General features: G+C 42.0%; 1 protein-coding gene across 2 annotated transcripts in view; it reads left to right on the top strand.

The window, feature by feature from the left end:
• The window catches only part of LOC122789416, a 1,105,687-nt gene that overhangs the window by 1,055,914 nt on the left and 22,793 nt on the right, over positions 1 to 26,980 (top strand). For both annotated transcript variants that reach the window (XM_044056854.1, XM_044056855.1), the window contains exon 5: positions 8,130 to 8,260. In XM_044056854.1, the coding sequence (XP_043912789.1) occupies positions 8,130 to 8,260 (131 nt within the window). The remainder of the gene's footprint in view (positions 1 to 8,129; positions 8,261 to 26,980) is intronic.

Here is a 26,980-nt window from a genome sequence, read left to right as displayed (position 1 = left end):
TTGATAGTTTAGTCTTTCGACATTATTGTTAATTAGCTTGTTGTAGTTTTAGTGTTGTATTTTTCCCTTAGAACTCATTTGTTAGAGAGTTCTTCCCCTCCCCCTTTCCCTTTTTCCTATCTCTACTTATTGTAGCATTTTATTTTTAGTTTTAGTCTTCTCTTTTACTTCATAGGTAGCCGTTTAAGTTGGAGGCTTCCTATTAAAAAAAAAAAAAAAAAAAAAACTTCTTGACTGTAGTTATTGTGTTTTTGGTTAGGTTAGTGTTTGTGTATTTTTTTTGGTTGTTGAGCCTTTGGCCAAAGACTTTTCTGTGTAGGACTAGATATGTCTAAAGAATCCAAAGTGTCTGGATTCAAGAAGTGTGACTCATGCTGTCAAAGTGTCTCTGACAGATGGGCACACTTCTTGCGTCTATTGCTTAGGCGCAGTGCACCTGCAGGACTCTTGTTCTGTATGCCACGCATTCAGCCCAAGGGTTCTGCAGGAGTGCAAAAATAAGCTGATATTAAGGGGTCTTCTTAAGCCCCAGGATTTACCGGCCAAGGCTCAGCCGGTGAAATCTCCTAAACCGACCAAATCATCGTCTCCCAGCTCGGAGCAGTCATTGGCCCAAACATTACTGACTACTTCGGTTTCGGCTGGAACTGAGGAGGCTGCCTCCCAATCGGCTCCACCAGCATCTTAGGAGCCGTCCCAGACCCACAAGAGACCGAGGTCCCCGTCTCTAGAATCGATGCATTCGGCCCCTCGGTCTCCCCTGTTGCAGAGTGACCGCAGTCACAGATCCTCCCACTCCTCTTTGTCCTCTAGACTCTCGGACCACGACGTGGAGAGAGTGGTCAGTAGGTTGTTGAAGTCGCAGGCACTGGCCAAAATGTTATCCAGCCCTCCTCAACATGTGTCTGCTCTGCCCGCTTCCATCAGTGTTCCTCCTCCGACTCTGAGCTTGGAGCCGGAGTTTGTTGGGGTTCGAATCATGGAACCGTCTGCACTGATAACTTTTTCCCATTCGGTTCCGTCATCGGCTCCGATCCTCTCGATGGTGCCTTCTGTCAAAGGATCTGGGCGCAGAGACTCCCTCGTCAGCTCCGATGGGGCAAGTGGCATCAGACCCTTGTCCGACCCCGTTCTCCCTCTCTGAGCTTCGGCGCAGGTGAGCTCAGATCCTACACCGGCCTCGGAGCCGTCCCCCTCGGTGCGGAGAAAGATTCTGGTTTCCTTGGAACCGGAGCTGCCTTTGCATCATGGCAGGGATGCCTTAGATGTCATGAGGAGTGTACTGGCCCCTGAGTCAGCACCACATTCGACCCCACTGACTCCGTCCCTTGTAGTGCCTGCGTCAACCTCTGTCCCTCCTCCAGACCCCAAGGGTGGGGAACAGATGCTCCAGAGCACCCCACTGGGTGTTTTCTCTTCTTCCGAGGCCTCCCCTGATCATTCAGAGGAGGCCCCTTGGAAGAGGAAGTGCAAGAGGAAGCACATTGACTCCCCTGAGTCTGTCACTTCGGATACGGATTTGGATGAATTGGAAGGGTCCCAGAGATTCCCCTCTGAAGATGTTTCCTTTTTGGACATCCTAGAAATGCTTAGGCAGAGGGGGAACTGGACTGCCCTAGCCCCTACTGAGGATGAATCTGTATTCCTGGATGTGTTTGGTTCCCGCCCTTCCACCTCCTGGGCGTCTCCGCCCTTCGATCCACTAATGTCTGTGGTGGCTCGAAGGGCTTGGTCAGCCCCGGATACAGTGGAACCAACCCCGAGGAGGCCCGGCAGGTTTATCACTGCACCCCTGATAAACAGTTCCGTACCAAGGGTGTTCCCGTGGATGCCATGGTAGTAGCAGTGGCCACTAAAAAGGAATTAGCGGAAATGTCTTCCTCTGTCCATCCTCCTAACAAGGAGTCTAGGACTATAGACAGATATGGGAAGCAAATGTTTGCTTCAGCGACCTTCTCCATGAGGTCACTGAATTACTTATGCCGTTTTACCAGGCTTCAGCGGGATCTCCTGAAAGAGCTTGGAGATGCCCTCCAGGATCCATCAGCTGAAGGGGTTCAAGCTAAAGTAGCTTCTCAGCTGCCGACCCTTAATTCAGTAGTTAACTCCTCCATGAGGCTCATTTCCTATGCAGCCAATGGTGCGAGTAGAGCTGCAGGTACAGGCGTGGCCCTTAGGAGACACGCATGGATGCGGCTGTGTAATTTTGAGGAGCCCTTTAGAGCGTCATTCACCAACACCCCCTTTGACGGTTCATTTCTCTTTGGACCACAGGTGAAGGACACTCTCACTAGGTGTGAACAGGAAGGCAAGACTCACTCTGCTGTGGGAGTCCGTTTTTCCACTCTTTCCAGACCATATCCCAAAGGTCAGAAGAGTGGAAAGATATGCTTTCGGAAATCCCAGGGAGCCTCGCCTGATACACGTAGTGATTTTTCCTCCAGGGGCAGAGGAGGAAATAACAGACGCCGTCCTCGAGGCAGAGGGGGTCCGCAGAACCAGGGCAGCAGAGAATCTTTCTCTGACAAGCCCTTCCAGCATCCCTGAAGGGTTGCTCGACTGCCTGCCTCTGGAGGCAGTCGGGGGAAGACTTTCACTGTACCCAAAAGCCTGGCATGACATTACGCGAGACAAATGGGTACACTCAATCATATCCGGAGGCTATGTAATTCCCTTCTTCCAATCTCCCCTATCGTCAAGCAAGTCACCCCCAGATGTTCCACCCAATCTGAGGGCCCAAGCAGTCATAGAAATTTCAAGACTGCTGGAAAAAGAATCATCCAGGAGTCCCGGCAGTCCAACTCGGATCTGGAACTTACTCAAGGTTCTTTTTGGTACCAAAAAAGACAGGGGACTGGAGTCCAATTTTGGATCTCAGCAGACTAAACAAGTCTGTTCAAAGAACAAGGTTTTGGATGGTCACGCTTCAGTCCATTCTACCCTTTTTGGGTCAGGACAATTGGATGTCCTCAATAGATCTCCAGGATGTGTACTATCACATCAAGATGGACAGGCGCTCCAGGAGATTCCTTCGCTTCCGGCTTGGGAGCCAGTCATCAGTTCAGAGCTCTGCCCGTTGGTCTCGCCACAGCCCTGAGAGTGTTCACCAAATCTATGGCAGTGGTCACGACTCACCTGAGGCATCAAGGATTCCAAGTGTTTCCTTATCTAGACTGGCTCCTTACTGCTACTACCAGGCATCAGCTCCTTCAAGCCAGGGACTATACAGTCACAATTTGTGCCCAGTTTAGGCATTACCATAAATTTCAAAAAATCTGCCTTGTTGCCCTGTCAATCTATTACCTATATAGGAGCAGATCTAGATACAAAAAGTATGTCAGCAAAACTACCGCTGGACAGGGTGGCCACGATTCGGCAGCAAGTTCATATCCTCATGCAATGCAAAAAGGTACAAGTCCGGTTGGTTCTGCAAACTCTGGGTTCTATGGCAGCGGCAGTTCTTCTGATACCTCTAGCCCGTTTTCACATGAGAATCCTTCAGTGGCTTCTCTTCACACAGTGGTCCTTTCAACAGCTCCCCATGTCTCACATGATCATGATTACAGAAACTTGCAAAAGACACCTTTCCTGGTGGATGGTCTCCCCACTAGTGTCTCAGGGCAGACCATTCATCCAACCCTCTCCGGTTGCCACAGTGACCACGGACGCCTCACTGATAGGGTGGGGGGGCATTATCAGGGCAGGACAGTCCAAGGCACATGGCAGCCTCACGAGTACCATCTGCACATAAATGTCTTGGAGATGAGAGCCGTGCTACTAGCGTTGCAAACACTTCAGTTCTCCCTTCCTCCTGGGACCATTGCAGTTCAGACGGACAACATGTCAGTAGTGTGGTACATCAACAAGCAGGGCAGAACCAGGTCCTACCCCCTATGTCGAAAAGCACTCGGACTTTGACAGTGGGTGATTTCCTCACGATGATTTCTGATTGCAACGCACATCCCTGGGAAGTCTGTCATAGCGGACAGGCTCGGCATAGCTATTCTCATGCCTCACGAGTGGTCTCTGAATCAGGTAGTTGCGGATCTCATCTTCTGCAAATGGGAACAACCTTGCTGCCATCTGTTTGCAACCCCCTTCAACACCAAATGCAGCAACTATTTCTCCCTTCAAATGCAGCAACTATTTCTCCCTTCTACCGCTTCCCGGTCACCCTCCCAGAGATGCTGTAGTCCATGATTGGCCTCAGGGACTTCTTTATGCTTTTCCTCTTATACCCAAACTCATACAGAAAGCGATATTGTTGGGTTGCAAAATGATCCTCATTGCTCCTTACTGGCCTCGACAGATTTGGTTTCTGTTCCTGCACCATTAACTCCTCGAGCAGCCCTGGACACAGGATCCTATTCCAGACCTGCTGATTCATCAATCAGGAGAGGTGTATCGATCCCTCCAGACATTCCAGCTCACAGCTTGGTTGATCCAGTTCCAACCCTAGCCAGGCTTCCCAGCATTTCCTTATTATTATTATTATTGTATCCTCTCACAAATCGGCTACTAGGAAGACGTATGTAGCAAATGGAAACATTTCTCTTATTGGGCAGAGGCTAGGAACATAGATCCCTTTTCAGCCCCAGTTCACAAGATCTTGGAATTCCTAACTGAGCTTTTTCACTTTGGGTCCGCTTCTGCCACAATCAGGGTTCAGCTAGCGGCCATATCTAACTATCACGTTGGCTTTTCTAATCTAAATATCATGCCTCATAAGCTGTGTAAAGCCTTTCTCAGAGGGACTACTCTCCTTAGGCCCCCAGTGAGAGATCCCCCTCCTCCTTGGGACCTTAATTTGGTACTAACCTCCTTGATTATGCCCCCTTTTGAACCGGCAGCTTCCTTCTCTCTTTCTATCCTGGAAAACTCTCTTTCTGGTAGCTATTACCTCAGCCAGATGTGTATCAGAACTTCAAGCACTAAGCATTGTTCTCCATACTTAGTTTTTCACAAGGATAGGGTTGCTCTGAGAACTAATCCCTCCTTCCTTCCTAAAGTGTGCTCAGAAAATAATCTAAAGCAATCCATAGACCTTCCAGTATTCTTCCCTAACTACACCAACAAGGCAGAATACAAGTTACACCCTTTGGGTGTTCATAGACAACTGCGTTTTTACCTGCATAGAACGAAGGATATAAGGAAGTCGAGCCAACTCTTCCTTTCCTATGCTAGGGGCAAACAGGGTCTTCCAGTTTCCAAAGTGAACCCTATCCAGGTGGTTGTCTCACATTATCACCTTCATCTATCAACTAAGAAACAAAGAATTGTCTTCCAAACCGAAAGGTCATTCTACTAGGGCTTTGGCCACTTCTGTAGCCTTTCAGTCTAGGTTGTCCATGGACTTTTTGTTCCGCTGCCACATGGGCAAATCCTCATACCTTTATTTCTCATTACAGGTTAGACATGGCTTCCAGGAATAGAGCTAACTTTGGTTCCACTGTTCTGAAGAGTCTGTTCCAATGAGCCACCCAGGATCATAGGTGCTAGGGACGCTGTCCCAACAAGCAAGAAACGAAGGCGAGATAGACAACTTAACATAAAGAAGTTATGTACCTACCATAACGTTCCATATTAGTTGTCTTCATCTCGCCTTCTTTCTTGCGTCCCCCCCCCCCATCCCCCTGTCCTATTGGACCGAGAGGAGTTTAGGCTTCACCGGCAGAGTGTTTTCTGGTTTGTTTCCTCTACTGACTTGGAGAGTATAACAGATATGCCCAACCTGTTAGTTTGGTCAGGTTATTCTTGCTATGTCTGGGGTTAGCTATTACAAATGAGATCTGGGTAGCTAGTGCTAGGCATCATGGGATAAGGGGTAGCCTCGAGCCAGTAAACGGCTCTCGAGCTATAGAAGATGGCCGAGTCGGAGCCGAGGGTCAGCTCCGATCCCAAAAAGCAAGAAAGAAGGCGAGATGAAGACAACTAACATGGAATGTTATGGTAGGTACATAACTTCTTTTTCCTCACCTTTGAGCAGTTTAGCTTCTCTGCATTAATCCCAGCATAGTTACAAAGATGGTCACACACAGAACAGCTCCACTGCAACTGTGGACAGGAATGAGCATGTCACTTCTGTTTAGATACCTTTTGCAAAAACACCCAAGCTTGTCTGCCATGATTCAGTACTTAAAAAACTTTCTTAAAGAGCTACACCTAGAACCCATACAACAGAAAAGCAAAAGACCTGCAACAAAAATTTGTTGTTAGAATGCTGAAGTTGATGGGGTACTTTAAGACTGTGGCTATAGTTTTGCCAGGAAAGATGCAGGAGTCAGTCTTTTGATTTCTTTTTTCTGAGTTCAGGATTATGTAGGTCTTTTGTCAGCTGTTAGATGTTCTTCTGTTAGGTCATAAGCTTAAATGGCTAAGCTTAGGTAACCTTGTCACTCAGTACCTCCATAAACTGTGACGTATAGAAACTTTCTAGAAAAAATTTAGACCGTGAAAAGATTATAGCAGGTTGCCTGTCAAGTTCACTTCTTAACTTCTTTCCCAACCTTTTGGTTGATGGTCTCCCTATATCTGAACCTTAGTCTAACTTTATCATACAGATGATGCATCAGTCACTGCAACAGAGTTCTCATCTGCAATTTGTTAAAGCATTCTGAAGAATAAGTTTAGGTCTGAATGCTTATCCTATTGAAACCACCTTCTCAGTTGTAATTAGGCATCCATTCCACCTCTGGAACCTCCAGTGAACAGTTGCAGTCTTTGATATAGCTAGGCCTCATATTCAGCCATCGTGAGACTTAAGCTAGTGTACAAGCTACATCTTCCTTCCAGTGGAGAAGGTAATGTTAGTCTTGGGTTTGTAATCTTCAGTGCTGTCTGCGTTAGGTTATATAATGGTGAAACTGTGTCAGTAAATGGTGCTTAAGAGTACAGCACTCGGATGGTCCCAAGCGGATGAAAATCATGTTCCAGTACTGGTTGACTGAACATTCTGTTCCAGTTATGTTATACTAACAAGGAAGTCGGCACTACGTTTCTTATACCTTGGAAACTGGCGACATTATCTGATCTTATGTCTCTCATAAAAGATAAACAATAAAATCGCCATTTTTCCCACAAAGAAAATTTGTTTACAGCAGACCTGCTGTTAATATTTATATTTTCAGCATCAGTGGTTGCATGGCCATCTGTTTCATTTTTCCATCTTTAAAACCTCTGTTTATATATGCTAACAACCTTGGTTTCCAGTTAATGACCGATATCACTGTCTGAACTGAACTGACTGCCAAGTCTTTTCATGTTCTGCTTGGTCAGTCTTCCTTTACTGTCCATCAGTCTGCTGGGCTTATTTATCTCCCATTGCACATTTTTCTATGCAGTCTTTGCTGAAATGGAATTACCCTATACTAAAGTGGCTGTGAGTAAGTAGATGCAGAATTTCAGGTATGAAATGACAGATATCTTGTTTATTTTTACTACGTTTGGTACATTTTGGTCCTCAGCTGTCAAACCTTTGAATGTAACCCTAAACTAAGGCACCTTAAGTGCATTAGATATGTAGAGTGATATAATATGTAGAGTGATACAGATCTGACTTCTCATTTGCTGTCATTTCTTTGGACTGATCATTAAAGTCTTCTACCAGCTCTGCTGTGATTCATCATGATGCATGGTATGGATCAGATCTACATAATGCAAATCTTGTCAGGCTATTGCTCACCCATTCACCCTAATTTAAACTTAGTCCTGTGAGTATGGTGTTTTTAACATCACAGCCGAGTAAGAAGAAAAGTGAAATTGGTAGTTGTCATGCTGATGTAATGTTGTTGTTGTGTCTTTTGGCTTTTCTCGGTTAGGGGTGGCCACAGCGGAACTCCGGTCCGCTAATGATTGGTAGTTGATTTTTACGTGCCGAGTTACCAGCCCTGACACAAAACCTTCAACGAAGGTACGCCCATTCACGCATGTCTCCACGCAGAAGATGCTTTAGCTGAGAATTGAACCGGACAGCGTCTCACTGTGAGGCGGCAATGCTGCCGCAGAACCACCACTGATGTAATACTGTATTAGAAACAATGTGCATGGTAATTAAAGTGAAACTATTAAGAGTTTTCTTTGAATGTCTGAACACAAATTCTGCACTGAAAGAAATATTGGTATTGTTTCAGATAGCATCTACTACTTACAGAGAAGATGTGAATACTTATAAAGTGAAATGTGGGGGCAGTCTGGAGATGTGGGAAAGCAAAGGCTGGATCATCCCCCAGGATCCTTATGGCTGGTTTCAGTGGTACTGCAGGTAAAAACATTTTTAACAGACTGCAACAACTGTTAAGATATATAGATAGAACATGTCTTGTTTGTGCATCTCGGAACAGAGACTTTCGTCACAGATTAGCATGAAATAAACTTGTTTTATTTGTTTGTGCTTTAAAAGATGAAAAACTGTCTTCCCAGTCTTTACTGCTTATACAGCTTTATGGTACATAAGCAGAAAGCTGTACCAAGGTGAAGACTGCAAGACGTTTAAGGATGGGAGATGGAGGTCCAGATGGCCCCTTGGTGATCTGCAAATTGTATTATTTTTCTTTCTTTTTTTATTACTGTTTACATGATTTGTGTATAGTGCCAGCTGAAGTTGCACTAAAAATAATTCCACAAAAGTTATACTAAAGTTGCAGATGAAGCTGCTGCCATTCTCTACTACATTCCAAGTCTAAATGAGACATTACATATACTTACTTTCACTTGAACGCACAGCCTTTAAATACACCATTCACACTGATGGCTTGTGTACTGGGAAACTGGATGACTTTCAGGAAAGAGGGACTGAGGGATTAACAGGAAACATTAGTACAATACACTGGCTTCTGCATAGTATTTGGGCATTGCAGTACTCAAACCATACAGTGGTTGACAATTTTAATTTCTGTATGGCAGGAGCAATATGATTTTATTCTGGCTGTAGTAATGACAGCCCGATGTAATCTTTATTTTGCAAATTAAGAGTACAAATCACTTTAGCTAGTAGATCTAAAAGACTGTCTTTCTATTTCTGATATCTTTTTTATGAGAAGAATAAAGGCACGTTGTTGGTTTCAAGTAGGTTATTCAGTTAACTAGGTAGAGTCCAGTGTTATGGTAAGTACATAACTGTCATATTGAATAAATAATTCACTAATTGAGACTTTCAATTATATACTATATTTTGTTAAAATCGTTTCATGTGAACATACATCTGTTGACATAGTTGACCTAGGGAGAAAAGTTCCATTTTCAAAGCACTCAGCATTTGGCAAGATTATTTCGGAGACAGATTTTTGGCAAGATTATTTCAGGGGCAGATTTCCAAAACAGCAGCGACATACTTACAGCTAAAGCAAAATGTTTTGAGTTTCAAAGCATATCAAAAATACAAGACTGTACAGTAAACCAACAAAATAGTATATATAAATATAGCAAATAAAGTACAATTGTGTAAGTCCTACTTACATGTAACAGCACATGTTCGAATACCTCATTGCCTCAGTGCATTTTGGGTTTTCTGCCAAGGTAACCCAGTGCTAACCAGCTTTCAAAGGCTCTGACTCCCCTCTTTGTATTCCTGTGACAGCTGATTGGCTGAGCATATCCTGAGAGGGAAGCTTTTAGCTGTCATAAAAAGCAATTGATTAGGCATTTTCGGTTCCACAAAGGAGAGAAGAGTACCTGAAACCAGAATACTCTAGCAAGAGTACAATCACGCCCAGTTACATTACAATATAAAAACCAAGTCCAACAACAGCCAAGTCAAAGATGTTGAAACTTCCTTCAGCTATGCACAATCTGGAGAATGGTGGGTAGATGCTGACCCTGTGGCAGTGAGGAATTCAAACATCAACTGTTACAGGTAAGTCAGACTTGCACGGCTATACTGTATTCATCATTCCCACTGCCTTAGTGGCATTTAGGGTAGATTTTCAAAACTTACTCTACCTGGGAAGTGGAAGGATAGGATCCAGGAGCCCCTGAAGAATGGCATAGCAAAACCTGCTCTGGGCCTTCAAAAGGAACTTTGTTTCTAATGTTTTGTGAAGTTATGGATGGAAGACCAGGTTGTTGCCTCTAGAATGTTTCTAGAGTTGACCCCTTTCCATTATGCTATCTGAGGATAAGGCCCTATTCGAGTGAGCCTTAATCTTGCCTGGAGGAGATTTACCATGGTGGAAATACCCTTGAGTTTTAAAAAGGCGTTACCAGTCAGTGGGTCTCTTTGCTATGGGACTTCTCAGAACCTGTAGATCAGTAAAGTATGTTACTGAATGGGTGACCTATCAAAAGCCTTTTCATTCAGTTATCTTGACTGTATACTTAACTATGTGCATGTATTACATGTTGGATATAAAGCTATTTTTGACAAGAAATGCTGTTTCCTTCATTCTTCACTGTGCTTTTGGAACTTCTGAGGCAGTTTTCTTTAGATGCGATTTCCTCCTTCACAGAGATACTGTCATGTTGTATCATCTGTAATAGCAGACAATTTATTTTTCTGAATTTTGATATAAAAATCAATGACAGCCTTTTCCTTTTTGCAGCTTTACATTTGTCTTGTACAAACCAGTCCTGTTTCATTGTGATTTGAATGAATCTTGAATTTCAGTCTTGCCTCTAGTAATATAATGGTTCGACTTTTTTTGCTCAAGATTGCTGAACTGACATTCCTGCTGAAGCTCTTAATTTTGCTTAAGAATGTATTCACTTCAACCGTCATGTCTATAGATGCATGGTAACTTGTGTGAGTACTAGAAAAGTCAGGATTCAAAAGTCTGAGCTGTGTCACACTGTGAATAGAATTGCAGAGAAGTTAGAAAAGGTCCAGTGTACAGTATACCTTCTTTTTGCAGGTGTGGAAGCAATAAAGGTATGTAATTATTTTATCGACAAATAGGAAAGAGAAAAGTTATTAGTACTGAGAAAAATATTTCATACATACTATGAGCCAAAGCAAAATATTCCACTGTGTATATATTTTGACTAGAAATCAGAGTTCAGGAGTGACTAGATTCATATGCAGTAGAGTTGAAACAGAATGAAAGACTGTGAGTTTGGAGACTTGGATGGTTCACTGAGAAATGGAATTGTGGTAAATGTTTGAGGAATGATTCAGTCAGAAGCAAGTTGTTAAGATAATGAGACCAGAGTCTTTACAAATACTAAATGCTTATAGATCGTGAACTTTCACGTATTGAAGAGGAGCTGGAGGTGTTTAAAATAGTCTGAGTGAAAGTGGGACCATAATAAAGCACCAAATGCATAAAGAAATACAAATAAAAATGATGCTGCAAGTAATCGCATGATTTTCAATATATTAGTTGTTAGTAAATGAACAGTCAGACATCACACAAAGTGAAATGTGGCTATAGGCAAGATACTAATATGCGGAGTTCACAGGGCTAATGCAGAAATATATGAAAGTCTAAATGTGGACAACGGTGCTTACATGTTGTAGAGACTAAAGAATATCATAAAACCCATGTTTGTGAACACAGTTGAAATGCATAATTTTGGATGCTGAAGTAAATTCAGCAGTTATATTTGGTCAGCCAAGCTTGTAGAAGCTGCAATATTACATTTAAGCTAGTCACAGGAGTTGAATGTAATAGTCTATCAGAAACCATCTTTAAAGCATTAAATATACCTGAAGATGTGTTCAAATCTTTGTGCAGTCTTCTGCCATACTCAGGGCATAAATCATTAAATATACCTGAAGATGTGTTCAAATCTTTGTGCAGTCTTCTGCCATACTCATGGCATACATTAAATAACTTTGGTCCGATTTTGTTTGCTTGTGAGTACAACTGCAAAAAATGCTAGAGCATGCTCAAGGTAGTGTCCCTAGGAAATTAGACAAAGCAATCAAATATATTGGGGGTACTTGCGTATTATCGCAACCAGATTTGGAAGTCGTCCTACTTCCTAATGTTATGCCGAAAATCATTTATCCTGCACTGGCAAGGGTTGTTTAAAGTCCAAATCACTTTCCTAACACCTTGGTTCTGCAACAGGGACAGGAATACTGGCCAAATTCTGCCTTCCAGGTTCTGTCCTTTACTGACGTAACAGCGACTAAGAATTGGTTAAGGCATACAGTCCCAGCTTTCCTCTAACACCAGGTACTCGGGCTTTTCATTAATGTGTTTCTTTACATGTGTATTTTTAAAGGTTTTAATTTTTCTGTGACTTTAGGTCTGAAATAAGACATGGAAGCTGTTTCTCTTCCATGCTTTCCTGTCTTATTTTTAGTGTGGTTTTTTTTTGTGGTTTTACAGCACTGCGATCCTGACTAAGAGGCTTAAGCACAACACAGGGTAGATTCCCCATGTTTTATGCCCTGTCAAATGTGATTCATTTCATTACTTGCCTATGTCCTAATATACAATATTTGTCATCATCCACTACACAATTGTGTCTGTCGATGTGTGCTGCATGTTATTCAGAAAGCAACTATAATGGACACATTTGACAGGGCTACGATTTCCCATTAAGTGACATAAACTTGCTTACAAAAGGTGCGTTTCCATAGCTGGTTTGTATTCAGAAGAAAGTTATAGGAAAACATTGAATAAAGTGCTATGAGTTGTAACTTTTATATGTCTGATCGTGTCCTGTTCATATCTGACATCAAATCAGTGTAATTTGTTACACCACACTGAGATTAAATAAACAGCAGCCAAAAAAAGTAAAGGGACTGCTGTCTTCTGAACTCGTCAGCCTCCGCTCTTCAGTAAACTTTTTTATAGAAGTGTACAAATTTAAAATTTGAGTAGTGGTCTTGTGACAATTCAAGCATGTGTGTGATGCATGGAAAACAGGAAGAGGAATTTTTTAATTGTTTCTCTTCATAAAGGTAATCCAAGAATAACACCTTACAGTGTGTCCTACACTCATTTCGATTTTAGGATGAGAATTTCGCAACCGTGAAAATCTGGTTGCGATAATACGCAAGTACCATATTGGGATATAAGCTTGTAAGGCATTTGGTACAATTAAAATAATCCATACTGTACAGCTGTATAATTTACATACGTGTGCAGAAAGCAGCATGAATAATTCTGACTACAAGTATGATTTTCCAAATATTGAGAGTGAGAGTATGAAAAACAGCTGGGAAGATAGCACAAATTTGCACAGATGTACTTAACAGTATTACAATCATTGGTAGCAAGTATGATTTTCATTGGAAGCTTTTGGATTCTTCTTGGTATGCTAAAGTTTCTGGTACTGTTAAAAGGTATTATATAATAGGAATATAATCCTAAGTATTTTTCTGAAAGAGAGCAGCCAAGATACAACTGATATTTTGCAGAGTTGGGCTATTGATTAACTGCATTAGATTGTCAGCTAGAAGAGTACCACCTTACAGTTTCAACTGAAACAGTACTAGTTATTTGTGCACCAGGAAGAACCCCAGTAGCTCTTAGAAATATAAATGGCCAGAATTGAAATGTGTGCAGATTATAGCTATATCGGTTATGAATGTAGAACTGACTGAGTGGGTCAATAGCATGGTGACAGAAATAAATCACACGATGCACTTAAGAGTATGATAGACCTGCAAGACTTCAGTAAATGTAATAAAAGGGGAGCACACCCTTTTCAAAACTGTGGTGGAAGCTGTTGCATATTAAGTTTCTGTTTATGTGAGATGCTAATCAGTGGTTTAGGAAATTAGGTTGGATAAAGCTAGTTCAAAGATGTACATATCCAGTACCCCTCTTAAGTAGATGCATGTTATTGAAGTTGTCTTTTAGAATACCATCAGCCACACAAGCAGTTCAGGGAGTAGTAGCTGAAACAAACAAAGGGCTACAAGATGTAGTTGACATAACAGATGATATTTTAGTCTTTGGAGGTACCAAGCAAACAAGTGGTACTGAATGTTGATACTGAAAAGACAGGTAAAAAGACTTAAAAGAGAATGAAAATTGGGTCTACTCTTAAATGTAGTAGCCATGTTTTGGCTTTTGGTTTTGCTACTGCCAGTACTTGTATACTGATGTATTTCAGGGCCTTAATAACCCATTAGAATGTTTTGTTGAGTAGGCTAGCTTTGTGGGTCATTGTATATTAAATCTTTAAAGGGATAACCACCAATACAGGTTTTTATTGCCTACTCAGTCATTGTTGTGAGGTGTGTTCAGTTACAAAGCTGAAATGCCACTCCAGTGATGCAACAATTTATGGAATAGAAGACATAATGATTGCTAAACAGTCTAGCTGTATGGTAGAATGTCTCCTTCGTGCATTGATTAAGTTTATGCTGTTATAGCATTAAGGGTACTCTTCACCTTGAATGTCTTGAGATAGCATTGTCCCCAAACCTAATTCATGCGTGTCAGTATATAAGGTACATTCTTTATTAAAATCAGGAGTCGCTAACTCAGGTTCAGAACATAGGGTCCTTTTAGTTCACTAAATCCTATGCTTGACTAAACAGAGTGTTGCACCCTATTAGAAGATTATCCTTTTTTGAGATTGGTCAGAAGACATGCAGTTACAAAAATTAGGCGCAGATGTTCTGTATTACCCGGCTAGCCCAAGAAAAAACTTCATCTATCTTTTAGTGTTGGGTACAGGACAGTTTTATTTACCTCTTTCATTTCTTGTTGCCTAACCCACCCTTTTTCCTGTAAGGTAGCCTAAGTACTTGACTTCTGCCATATGCATTTTACTTTTCTTAATATTTATAGTCAAGTCTGTCTGTCTGTCTTATAGGTTCTAACAGAGTCTGGACTTCAGTTAAGTGTGAGTCCCAGTTTTCTAAATGAATGACTGTCACCCGGCTGTGCAATAGCACATCATGATGGAGCTTCAGTATTTTATCCATTGATTTATTAAAGGTATCTGGAGCTTGATGTAGGCCTCTTGGTAACACTGTCTACTAAAATAAACCACCAGAGGTTGCAAAGACTGTTTCTTCTTTGTCAGAAGTGGTATTCACCAGTATCCCATCATAGTCTTATGCAGTCCTTCAATATGTTTTTCTCCATTTTTAGTACGGCATTTAGGAGGCCTTGTAAGAAACTGATCCCCAGGGATTTTCCATTTACTGGAAGAGAGAGTCTCTAAAGACTGTGGTTGCTGTCATCCATTTTTGTTCAGTTTGTGGAGAATATGCACCTAGATTGGCTCAGTAAGAGGGCAGTGTTTGATGTATTTTCTTTTTCAGAGGAACAGCCTAAGGTATTTAATTCCCCTGGGAAGAAGGTGCATTTATTTGTTCTCAGTGCAACTGTGCATTCTTCTTGCAAATGTCAGTATTTGCAAAACTTTGCTTATGTAGAGTTGTGTAATTGCCCTTTTCCCTTGAGGTGGAGCAGGTGGAGCAGCCTTAGGGGAAAAGGTAGGGAAGTGAAGCCCCCCTACATGTTGAATGCAGGTCAGTTTGTCCACTACAAAAAAGAAGAGTTCAAAGTAGCTCACTTGCATAATTTTTGGCAGTCACATGCAAACATTTTTCAGTTTTAGTATGGTCCCCTGTACATGCTCAAGGAGAAACTGCTGGAGTATCGGAAGCATGCAGAAAAAAAAAGATGAACAGCATAATGCCAAACATAGTTTCCCATAGGAAATCACTGCAAATATGGTTTCTAAGAGTGCATCGATAATAATTTACTTGTTTTTGGGTGTTTCTACTTCGATTTGGTGTGACCATGGAATTGGTATACATGTTTGGAGAGTGGGGGGGCTTGTCTCTCCACATATATCAGGGAATGTTGGTAGGCTTGCCCCATGCAAAAAATGACTAAAAAGGATTTTTCACCATTTAGACTTTCAAGCTTTTTGTTATCCTTTTGATGCATTGACTTTCCAGAAGATAATGTTTCATAAGTCTGGGGCCACATTTTCATGTTGTGGGTATTCTAGGTTTGAGCCTGTTGCTTTGTGGCGCTATATCAAAATGACATTTTAAACAAGTGTCTGCCATGTTGTCTAAAGTACATTTGTAAAGTGACTCACAGAATGTATTGAGTTTCTTGGACTCTACTGATAAAGATATCTGTCATGTACAAGTATACGTTTTCATGCTATTTAGTAGTTCCTTGCACTGAATATTATTGTTTGACATCAAGAATAGCTCAAGAGACAAGACTGTACTGCTGGGAGAATGATTGATTTCCATGATATTAGGATTACCCCCTATCTAAGGCACATGAAATGGTTTGAAAGACTATTTAAAGAGATTGACAACTTTTGCACTGTTCAGAGCACAAGCATGTTAACCGTGTGATCTCTTTTCTTGTTTACCTCTGCACAGTCTGAAACTAAAGCTGAAACAGATGGTAGCATATCTCTGTATGCCCACCATCTTATTTCTTGTATTTTTAACACACATATGGCATGATGTCCAAAGTAATTTAGAACTGAAGCAAAATATTTTAATTGCTTAATACATGATACATCTACAGTCTCCAAGAAATCTCTATGCATCTTTCTCCCTCTGTCTGGAGGACATTTCATCCAAGACCAGAAAACTTTGAGGCTAGAATTTTGACTTATTCTTGTGACTTTAATATTAAAGAATGCAAAATCAAGTTTGATAATTGGAACCAAAGTTCCTTCTTTGTTAGGTCATTTGACTTGACCAAAGTTTGGTCTGGTAAAAATAATTCATGGTGGGGCATATAAGGAGTAATGCTTTACTTCATAGCTTTGAAGATTAGTTACTAGGGCTGTTTGCCAGGAGTTCACCATATTCAGATGAATCCCAACATTTTCCCAGTACAACATCTGAGACAGAATTGATTATGAAGTGTCATGTTTGCAATTGTTTTGCATGGACCAGTTTTATATATGTTTTATGCTTTTAATCATTCATTGCCCTCCTTGGAAAAAGGTTTATATCTGTTGAAGATATTGAGTTAATAAGTAAAAAAATTAGGTGATGATAAAGATTCAGTAATACTGAGAGAGAATTGACAGAGTTGTACATAAAGGAGATCATGAATGTGATTAAGAAATATGTTGAGCCTACAGACTGGGTGAATAGCATGGTTACTGTGTGAAGCTGGCAAAATCTGTATAAGAGTAGTTATACAGAGAATATGATCCACTCAAACTGTAGAAAAATGGGTTAGTAATATGGCAAATGAAAAGTATTTCTCCATAATGTATGCTTAATAGGGATTTTAACAAATTAAGCTTGATGTTTGATATATTTATAGGAATACATAGCTTTATCAGTCTTCCATTTGATATTTCATCAGCACCTAAAATATTTCAGAGGATGTGTGTGCAGATGACCAAAGGCTTTCTAGTTTTGTTAACATTGCTAATAATATACTAGTTGAGGTATGACCAGAGAAGAACATGACAGTTGACTGTTTCAGTTACTAAAAGTGGAAGAATATAACCTCAAGCTGAACAACTCTATCTGTAACACTGCAGTCAGATTTGAGGCCTATTGGCCATATTTTAACAACATAAGTATTGAAAACATGACGATAAAACCAGATGCAGGATTAACTTACCTATTCCAGAGGATAATTAAGCACTTATGATCATGATACAGTATATTCCAGTATCTGAAATAAGTTCACAATTAAGGAAATGTTAAAACAAGATGAATGGTATTGCACTAAAAAACAAGAAAATAGTTTTATACTACAGGATACATCCATTATGTTTATTAAAGTTGATAGTCTCTTAGGACTGCATCATCTTTTCTGTAATAAAAACACTGTTTAATACCCAAATCAGTTTATCCATTGCTTTTATGGGGTGAGTTAGAAAGCAGGGATGTCTTCTGTTCTGTTGGCCAGTGATGAATGAAGTGGATTGTGTGGTGGAATCAGGAAATTATGGAGGTTAAGTTGGTTGCAAGTTGGACTGGGACCACCATGCTGTGCGAAATTCACTAGTAGAAAATCAGGGAAAGTTTTGTGACTGAATCTCGAAATTTTAACAGGAACAGTTAAAAATAATACATGGGTATATGTGTATTCCTGAATGGCTTAATGATAAACATTGTAGCTCACTAGTGGTATCTGGATAAAAAACTAGCACGAACAAGCAGATGTTTGTGTTTCACTGTTGCAGTCATCACATTTGGGTTATCCCTACTAGGGTAGCCCTCACTTTGCCAGAATACCAGAGTTTAGTATTTCTGCATTGGTTGCTGTCACTCCAGGACTGACGTCAGGTCATCAGTGGTATAAAAACAGGCAGCCGACTCCATTACATCAGTCTTCCTTGCTGAGGAGCCTAAAGCAGAATCAGTTTGCACGAGTGCTGGTCGGCAGCTACCTGTGTTTTTCGTTTCTGAGTTGAAGTCTTCTAAAGCTAAGCACCTCGTTGGGGATCCTTTTTTTCTTGCTCTAACCGATGTCAGAAAAAGTTAACAATTGTCTCCCCTGTGGAAAGCAAATACCACAATGAGACCTTCATTCCTACTGCGTTACTTGTTCAGGCCCAGACCACGACGTCCCCCGCTGTTGCTTTTTTGCTTTGTTCAACACCAAAACTGTATGTTGTTGGGCCTTATTGTAGCTAGATATTTTCACTCTGTCTTCGACTTTCAATATGGCTTCGGTAAGCCATCCGACAACCGATCTTTCGAAAAAACGTAAGAATAAAGACAGACTGCACAGGTCCAAAAGTGCTGACAACGCTTCCTTTAAGCTAGTCGTCAGCTCTCCGGTTCTCAGTGAGGTACTTTCGCAGCCCCTGATGCCTGCTTCTGTGGATTCGCAGGCCGCTACTGAGACCTTTTTGGAGTCTGGTATACCGCGAGACTCTTCGACTAAGGATCCTGCGGATGTCTATACCATGGATGGGTCTGGAGCCACTGAGCAGGCACTGGCTTCTGAGGAAGTACTTTGCACTACTGATACTCGACACAGACCAACTTCTTTTGCGCTTACAGTTCTTTCGAAAACTACCGAGTTTTTAAGGCCCAGGGTACGAACCACACCCAAAAAGGTGATGACCCAAACTCAGGCCCCTGCTTCCTTGCCTCAGTCTCAAATGCTTAAAATGGTGGAAAACCTTATAATGCTCATCAGGGGAAGCCAGGCTACCCCTTCCAAAAGAAAGAAACTTGTCCCCTGTAGTTTTATCTGAGCAGGAGTTCAATGACTCTGATGCATCTGAATATGAAGATATGCAACCCCTCTCTGCTTATGAGGATTCTGATGCAGAGGAATCCATCCCTTCAGCCTCTCCACCAGAGGACTTTTCCTTTGGGGAAACCCTAAATACTTTAAGGGAGCATTTCCAATTTGAATGTCAGGACTATCCTCAGTCAAAAAAGAGACTCCGGGAATTCTTAGATCTTCCACAGCACAGACCTCTGGCCATTCCTCCTGTCCTGGATGTTGTGGATGATTTTATGGAATCCAGTCTGACCCCTGACACCCTCCCTCCTGTTCCCAGGAAACCTGACCAATATATAGAGTTCCCGACTCGCAAATCTCTCCTCAAAAATCCTATCTCCCAAGGACCTAAAGGAATCCAAGCAACTTCAGCAAAGAATCCCAACACCTCAGATAGGGATTACCAAGCATTCGACAGATGGGGTAAAAAACTATACACCTCTGCTACTCTTGCTAGTAGAGCATTAAATTGTCAGTTCCATATGCTGAAATATCAGCAACATACCTTGGAACTCCTCAAACAAAAAATATCTTCTTTCCCTGATTGTGCAGAAAATAGTCACAAGAGTTGATGCATTCTGCAGGTCAAGTAACTTGGCACACTTTACAGTGTGGTTTTGATGCCCTAGAAGCATCTTGCAGGGCAGCCGTTACTGGTTCTGTACTTAAGACATGCTTGGTTTAAGGAACAGACCTTGCCAGACCATGTCAAATCCAAATTATTGGAAGCACCCTTGCACAAAGACAACTTATTTGGCACCAAGGCAGAAGAGGTCCTAAAAAAGATGGAAGAAAATGCTAAATCTATGCAGATGGTTAAAGACTTCTTACAGATCCAGCCACCGAGGTTCAGTAGGCATTGCCCCTCCAAGCACTGGTCCTTTCCTGCCCCCCCCCCAACCAGGTCAGATCAGCCCAGACCCAGGGGAAGCAGGCCCCCCAGACAGCCCCAGGGAATGCAGAGATCTAAGTAATGGAGTTCCTCTTCAAAACCAGGGAGTGCAAAGTCATCCCCTTATGGTAAGAGCTCACAGTGACTTTAGACTTCCACCCCCTCCCTCTGTACTTGCCCCTAGGAGGAAAACTATCCTTCCACGCAAGCAACTGGGCCACCATTACCAACGACCGCTGGGTCCTCAACATAGTGTCCCAGGGATACAAATTATTTTCACTGAAGCTGACTAGGGAACCAAATGTGATAAGTTGAGCAAAATTAGGTAAAATCACACTGGTTCCACATGGTTGAATATATGTCAGAAATAGTTTATTCCAAGGAAAAACAAATAAGTGCTTTCACGGATATCGTCCGCTTCATCAGACTAGAGTAAAAATAGCATTAGAAAACTTACTTTTATACATTCAAATGAGCCAATCAGCTAGGCTAATAGCTTAAATACATACTTAACCTTTAAAATGCTGGATCACAGTGAAAAACTAGCTCATAGTAAATAATATTAACACATTAAAATATTAATAGCATAAATAACAATAATAGTAAAATCCATGACATACCAGCGACAGATTGTTACTAAAAAATATATTGCCAAGACCAATAGAATATTTAAAGATAGGATACTGGAGTATCTGAGAGATATTAAGAATGGCAAGGAAACCAGTGCTTTAGCTATGCACATAGCTAAAGAAGGACCAAGGCATAGCTTTAAGATGTTCTTCGTCTCACATTGCTGCAGTCATAACCTGTGGGTAGTCCGCTGTCCTCGATCGGCCCAAATACCAAAGAGCTGGGCTGGCGTCGGTCATTGTCGCCTAGAGCTGACGTCAGTACGTCGTAGTGCATAAGCGCAAGACCGACGCCATATCCTCAGTCTTTCTTGCCGCGTGGTCCGAAGCAGTGTTTGCAAGTGCCGTTCGGCGTTCTGAAATTTTCATTTATCGAGTTTCAGACCGGAGACCAAGTTGGGCTAAGTACCCCGTTGGGGAAACCTTTGTTTTTTCTTGCCTCAGTTATCCGGATGTCAGAAAAAGTTAATAATTGCATTTCTTGTTGGAAACAGATACCTCATAAGGATTTTCATTCTTTGTGTATTCCCTGCTTAGGGCCTGAGCACGACGTGGTCGGGTGTCGCTTTTGTGCTAGATTTAACAAGCGCACCATTAAACTGAGATTAGACTGTGCCAGGCTTGTTTTTGGGAAAAGGTGTAATTATAACATGCCGTCGGATCCTCCGACGCCCGCTACCGCTAAAAAGCGAAAAGATAAAACTTTGAAGTCTAAACCGGATGAGTCGTCCGTTACGGATGCCGGTTCTACGGAGCCTCCGGTTGAACCTGTGGATCCAGCCGGGGATTCGGCTGAATTCCATGGGGAACCTTTACTTTTACAGGAGTTATCCTCTCAGGAGGTAGGCCCGGCTGAAGGTGCTTCTCAGGTGTCTGTAGTTCCATCTTTACAGAAGGTCATTAGGCCTACTTCTTCAGTGGCTAAAGGCCATGCTAAGGCCAAAACTGGTCATGTTGGCCTGGGTCATAGTTCTAGCTCTCCAGCCCCTGTTCCTAAGAAGCATATGTTAAAAATGGCTGAGGACTTGATTACTTTGATCAGGGGTTCTATGCCCCCCCCCAGAGAAGAGGCCTAGGGTGTAGGCAGATTTAGAGGGGATGGATCATTCCTCAGACTACTCTGATTCCTCAGCTGAAGAAATTCAGGAATTCCCTTCTTATTTGGATTCGGATGCAGAGGACTCCTGTCCTTCTGCTTCTCCTCCAGAGGATTTTTCTTTTTCTGAGACTTTACATTCCATGAGGGAGCATTTCAAGTGGGAAGGTCAGGATTTTTCAGATTCTCGGAAACGGCTCAGGGAATTTTTGTTTCTGCCTCAGCATAGGCCCTTGGTTATTCCTCCTGTCTTAGAAGTTGTTCAGGATGTTTTTTCTCTTCCCTTAATCCTGATTCTTTACCTCCTGCCCCGGTTAAGCCAGACAGATATTATAGAGTTCCTGAAGCACATAAGTATTTGTACAAGAGCCCTAGAGCTGATCCGGAAACCATTACTCAAGGTCCGAAGGGTATTAGGGCTTCTGTGGCTAAGAATCCAGTTCCTTTGGCTAAAGATGCTAGAGCTTTAGATAGATGGGGGAAAAAAGTGTACGCCTCCTCTACGTTAGCTATGAGGGCTTTGAATTGCCAATTTCATATGCTGAAGTATCAGAATTTTTTGTTAGGTCAATTGAAATCTAAGGTGGATGCTTTATCTGAGGGTATAGAGTGTAAGGAGCTCCAGGAGTTGGTTCATGCATCAGATCAAGTGGGCAAGCATTCTTGGCAGTGTGGTTTTGATGCTCTTCAGGCTGCATCCAGGGTGGCTGCTACAGGTTCAGTTATTCGCAGACATGCCTGGCTTAAGGATCAAAATTTGTCAGAGCATGTTAAGGCTCGGATTTTGGATGCTCCTCTTCAATCTGAAGTACTTTTTGGTCCCTCTGTGGAATCGGTTTTGAAAAAGATGGAAGATAAGGCTAAGTCTATGCAGACGGTCAAAGATTTTTTGCAGGTGCAGCCCCCCAAGTTTAGTAGGAATTGGCCTGCTAGAGGATGGTCTTTTCCTTCTTCGGATACTCAGTCTAAGGGCAGGTCTAGGCGTGGTAGAGGCAGAGCTCACGCTCAGGGTTCTTTCAGACCTAGGACTTGGAGTTCTCCTGCACAGTCTTCTGGTGCGGGCAGGGGTCAGCCTTTTCGTAAACAGACCCAATGACCTGCATCTTCTGCTGCCAGACCCTTCTCTACTGGCAGCTCCTCTAGGAGGAAAGTTGGGACTTTTCCAACAAAATTGGCATTTGGTCACCCAGGACAAATGGGTGTTGGATATAATAAATCACGGGTACAAGTTTTATTTTCACACTCTTCCTCCTTTCAAAGGCATGCCGGATGTGCCTCCTCAGCAAAGGATGGCGGCTCAGGAGCAAATTTCTTTACTTTTACAGATGGGGGCAATTCAGGCAACTCCGTCAGAAGTAGGCCAGGGTTTTTATTCCCGTCTATTCCTAGTGCCAAAGAAAGGAAACACTTGGAGGCCAATTCTGGATTTGTCCATTCTCAATACCTACCTAGACATTCCAAAGTTCAAGATGTTAACATTACAACAACTTCTGCCTCTGCTGGGCAAGGATCACTGGATGGTAACCCTGGATCTCAGAGGCCTATCTTCACATCCCTATCAGGCCCAGCTGCAGGAGATTCCTGAGATTTCGGGCTGGTACTTCTCACTATCAGTTCTCTGCATTGCCCTTTGGTTTATCTACTGCGCCCAGGGTATTCACAAAAGTTCTGGCTCCTATGATTGCTTTTTTCAGACAGAGAGGAATACAAATTTATCCTTATCTGGACGATTGCCTGATTCTTGCTCAAAACAAAGACAAGTTACTTCAACATCTCCAGTATGTAATGGCAGTTTTAAGGTGCCTAGGGTATTCTGTGAACGAAATAAAGTCCAGTCTAGTACCCTCTCAGGACATGTGCTTTCTGGTTGTGAGACTGAATACAGCTTCTCAGATGGCATTTCTGACCCCGGACAAACAAAGAACTCTTCATCTATACTTCCAGCAGTTATCAGTAATGTCCAGGCTGACTGCAAGGACAGTCCTTCAAGCCTTGGGGTTCATGGCATCTTGCATTCTAGTTCTTCCCAATGCCAAACTGCATATGAGGAAGCTACAATGGTATCTCAAAAGTGTGTGGACTCAACACTGCCACGGTTTGGACACTGTCATTCGGATTATACCTTGCATCCAGAAGGAATTCTTGTGGTGGGCTCAGGAATGTCAACTAAACAAGGGACTCTCTGTGACCCGACCAGAGGCGAGTCAGATCCTAACGACGGATGCCTCGGACTTGGCTTGGGGAGCACACTTCAATGGGAAATGGATACAAGACGTGTGGCCTCCCAAACTACTACATTTGCATATCAACATGAAGGAGATGTTAGCAGTCCAATTTGCTTTGATGGCCTTCAAGGACCTACTTCAGCCGGGACAGGTGTTGATTCAGACAGACAACACAACAGTCATGTGGTACATCAACAAGCAGGGGGGAACCCATTCCTACCCTCTTTGCAGGCAAGCAATGATTTTGTGGGAGACTGCTCTGAGTTTGCAAATCAATCTTCAAGCACGGTTTCTGCCAGGAGTTCAGAACTCCCTAGCGGATGTTTTGAGCAGGCAAATTGTGGATCCCCACGAGTAGAAACTGGATCCTCAGGTTTTCAAACAATTGACTGTGGCTTGGGGAACTCCAGACATAGATCTGTTCACTTCTCCACTGAATTTTCAACTACCAAAATTTTGCACAAAGATGTTCCACCCAGATGCTTGGAAAGTGGATGCTCTGTCTTTCAGTTGGAACAACCTTCACGTTTATGCTTTTCCTCCTCTGCCTCTTCTCCCCAAGGTACTCTTGAAAGTCAGGCGGGACAAGCCTTGCATGATTCTAATAGCACCAGATTGGCCACGTCAGCATTGGTATCCTCTGCTGAGGAGTTTAATCCAGGAGCCTCCTTGGCTTCTGCCACAGGTTCCTCATTTGTTGTCCCAGTCAAACAATCATTTTCTCAATGTTCAGGTGCAGTCCCTGCATCTGACAGCCTGGCGTATTCTGTGATGGAGCCGGTGGGGTCTCCGCTTCCTCAACAGGTTTTAGATGTCATTTTGGAAGCCAGGCGGCCTAGCACTAGAAAAGTTTATGCTGATAAATGGAAGAGATTTTTTCTTTGGAGCACAGCAAAGGGTTTTGATGTTTCAGTGCCTAATTTGAGTTTTGCACTGCAGTATCTTACTGAATTACTGGACAAGGGTTTGTCATTCTCTTCTGTGAAAGTTCATGCTGCAGCCATTTCTGCTCACTATGGTTGTGACCCTCCTTTATTTTCTCATCCTTTGTTCAAACAATTTCTTAGAGGGGCAAAGAATATAAGACCCCCACGTAGAGCTCCTACTCCTTCCTGGGATCTCAATTTTGTTTTGGAGAAGCTTACTTTACCTCCTTTTGAACCTGCAGCTACGTCTGAATTGAAGTTTTTGTCTTGGAAGACTGCTTTTTTGTTGGCCATTACTTCTGCTAGGAGGGTATCTGAATTGCAGGCACTCATGGCAGTTGAACCCTTTCTGATATTTCATAAGAATAGAGTTTCTTTGCGAACTAACCCTACTTTTATGCCTAAAGTGATTTCTAATGTGGCCTTGAACCAGTCTATTCATTTGCCTACTTTTTATGCTGATCCCCAAAATAAGGGGGAAAAAGTCTTGCATTCTTTGGATATCCACAGGCAGTTACGTTACTATTTGAGCAGAACTATGGAGTTCAGACAGACTCAACAGTTATTTGTTTCTTTTGCTTTGAGTTCACAAGGGAAAGCTGTTTCAAAGCAGACTATTTCAAAGTGGATTGGTCATTGTATTGCTTTTGTTATTCTCATCATGGGACGGATATTCCTGCTGGGATCAGACCTCATTCTACTAGGGCTACTGCCACATGTACTGCTTTTTAGAGAGGTGTAGCTACTAAGGATATTTTGGAGGCAGCTACTTGGAGTTCAGTACACACTTTTACTAAGCATTACCATCTCCCTCTTTATTCCAAGTCCAGGGCTGGGTTTGCCACTGCAGTTTTACAGGGCATGTTAGCAGCTCCTAATGCTATTTAGTTTGCCAGCCTCCCTTTTCCTTTGCTTTGGGATTCTACCCACAGGTTATGACTGCAGCAATGTGAGATGAAGAACATAGTACAGTTTTGTACCTACCATAAATGTAGATGTTCGAGGATCTACATTGCTGCAGTCCAATTATCCCTCCCTCCTTCCCCTCTATAGTTGGTGGTGGCTGGGTTTTTTATTAGGTTTATCTCTATTTCCACACTGGTAGTTGTTGGGCCTTTACTTTTTTGGCTCTGGCCTCCTTTCATTCTTAGGCCTTCTGACATCTGGGGCAAGAAAGACTGAGGATATGGCGTCGGTCTTGCGCTTATGCACTACGACGTACTGACGTCAGCTCTAGGCGACAATGACAGACGCCAGCCCAGCTCTTTGGTATTCGGGCCGATCGAGGACAGTGGACTACCCACAGGTTATGACTGCAGCAATTTAGATCCTCGAACATCTACATTTATGGTAGGTACAAAACTGTACTTTTTTGGTGTTAGAAATTATGCATAGTACTATGAGAGGAGGTGATTTGGTGAATAGAACCGAATCTAATTAACAGAAATGGATTATAAGGTTTCAGGCAGACAACCCCCCCCGGCCTGAATAATAAAGTTTCTCTAAAGCCGTTTCTCAAGGCTAGAGCTCTTAAACATTGACTTCTAAATTATGAATGTTTATTTCTGTCATTGCTATGTCAAATAGTATTTTTATCAATTATTTTAGCAATGTGACATTTCCAGCAACATTCAGTATACATTACATACTATATATACTTTTTTATATGTATGCATATATATATATATATATATATATATATATATATATATATATATATATATATATATATATATATATATATATATATTATTTTTATTTAGTAACAATCTGTCACTGGTATGTCACGGATTTTACTATTGCTATTTATGCTATTAATCTTTTAATGTGTTAATATTTACTATGAGCTAGTTTTTCACTGTGATCTAGCATTTTAAAGGTTAAGTATGTATTTAAGCTATTGGTCTAGCTGATTGGCTCATTTGAATGTATAAAAGTAAGTTTTCTAATGCTATTTTTCATTTTAGTCTGATGAAGTGGATGATATCCGTGAAAGTGCTTACTTGTTTTTTCTTGGAATAAATTAATTTCTGACATTTATTCAACCATGTGGAACCAGTGTGTTTTTACCTATTTTCACACTCTGCCAAACCAGTGGGCAGAGGCCAAAAAGCAAGT

Source organism: Protopterus annectens, chromosome 14.part0 (assembly GCF_019279795.1).
Source record: "Protopterus annectens isolate FY-2018-M chromosome 14.part0, PAN1.0, whole genome shotgun sequence".
NCBI lineage: Eukaryota > Metazoa > Chordata > Ceratodontiformes > Protopteridae > Protopterus > Protopterus annectens.
This window is presented reverse-complemented; position numbering and strand designations above follow the sequence as displayed.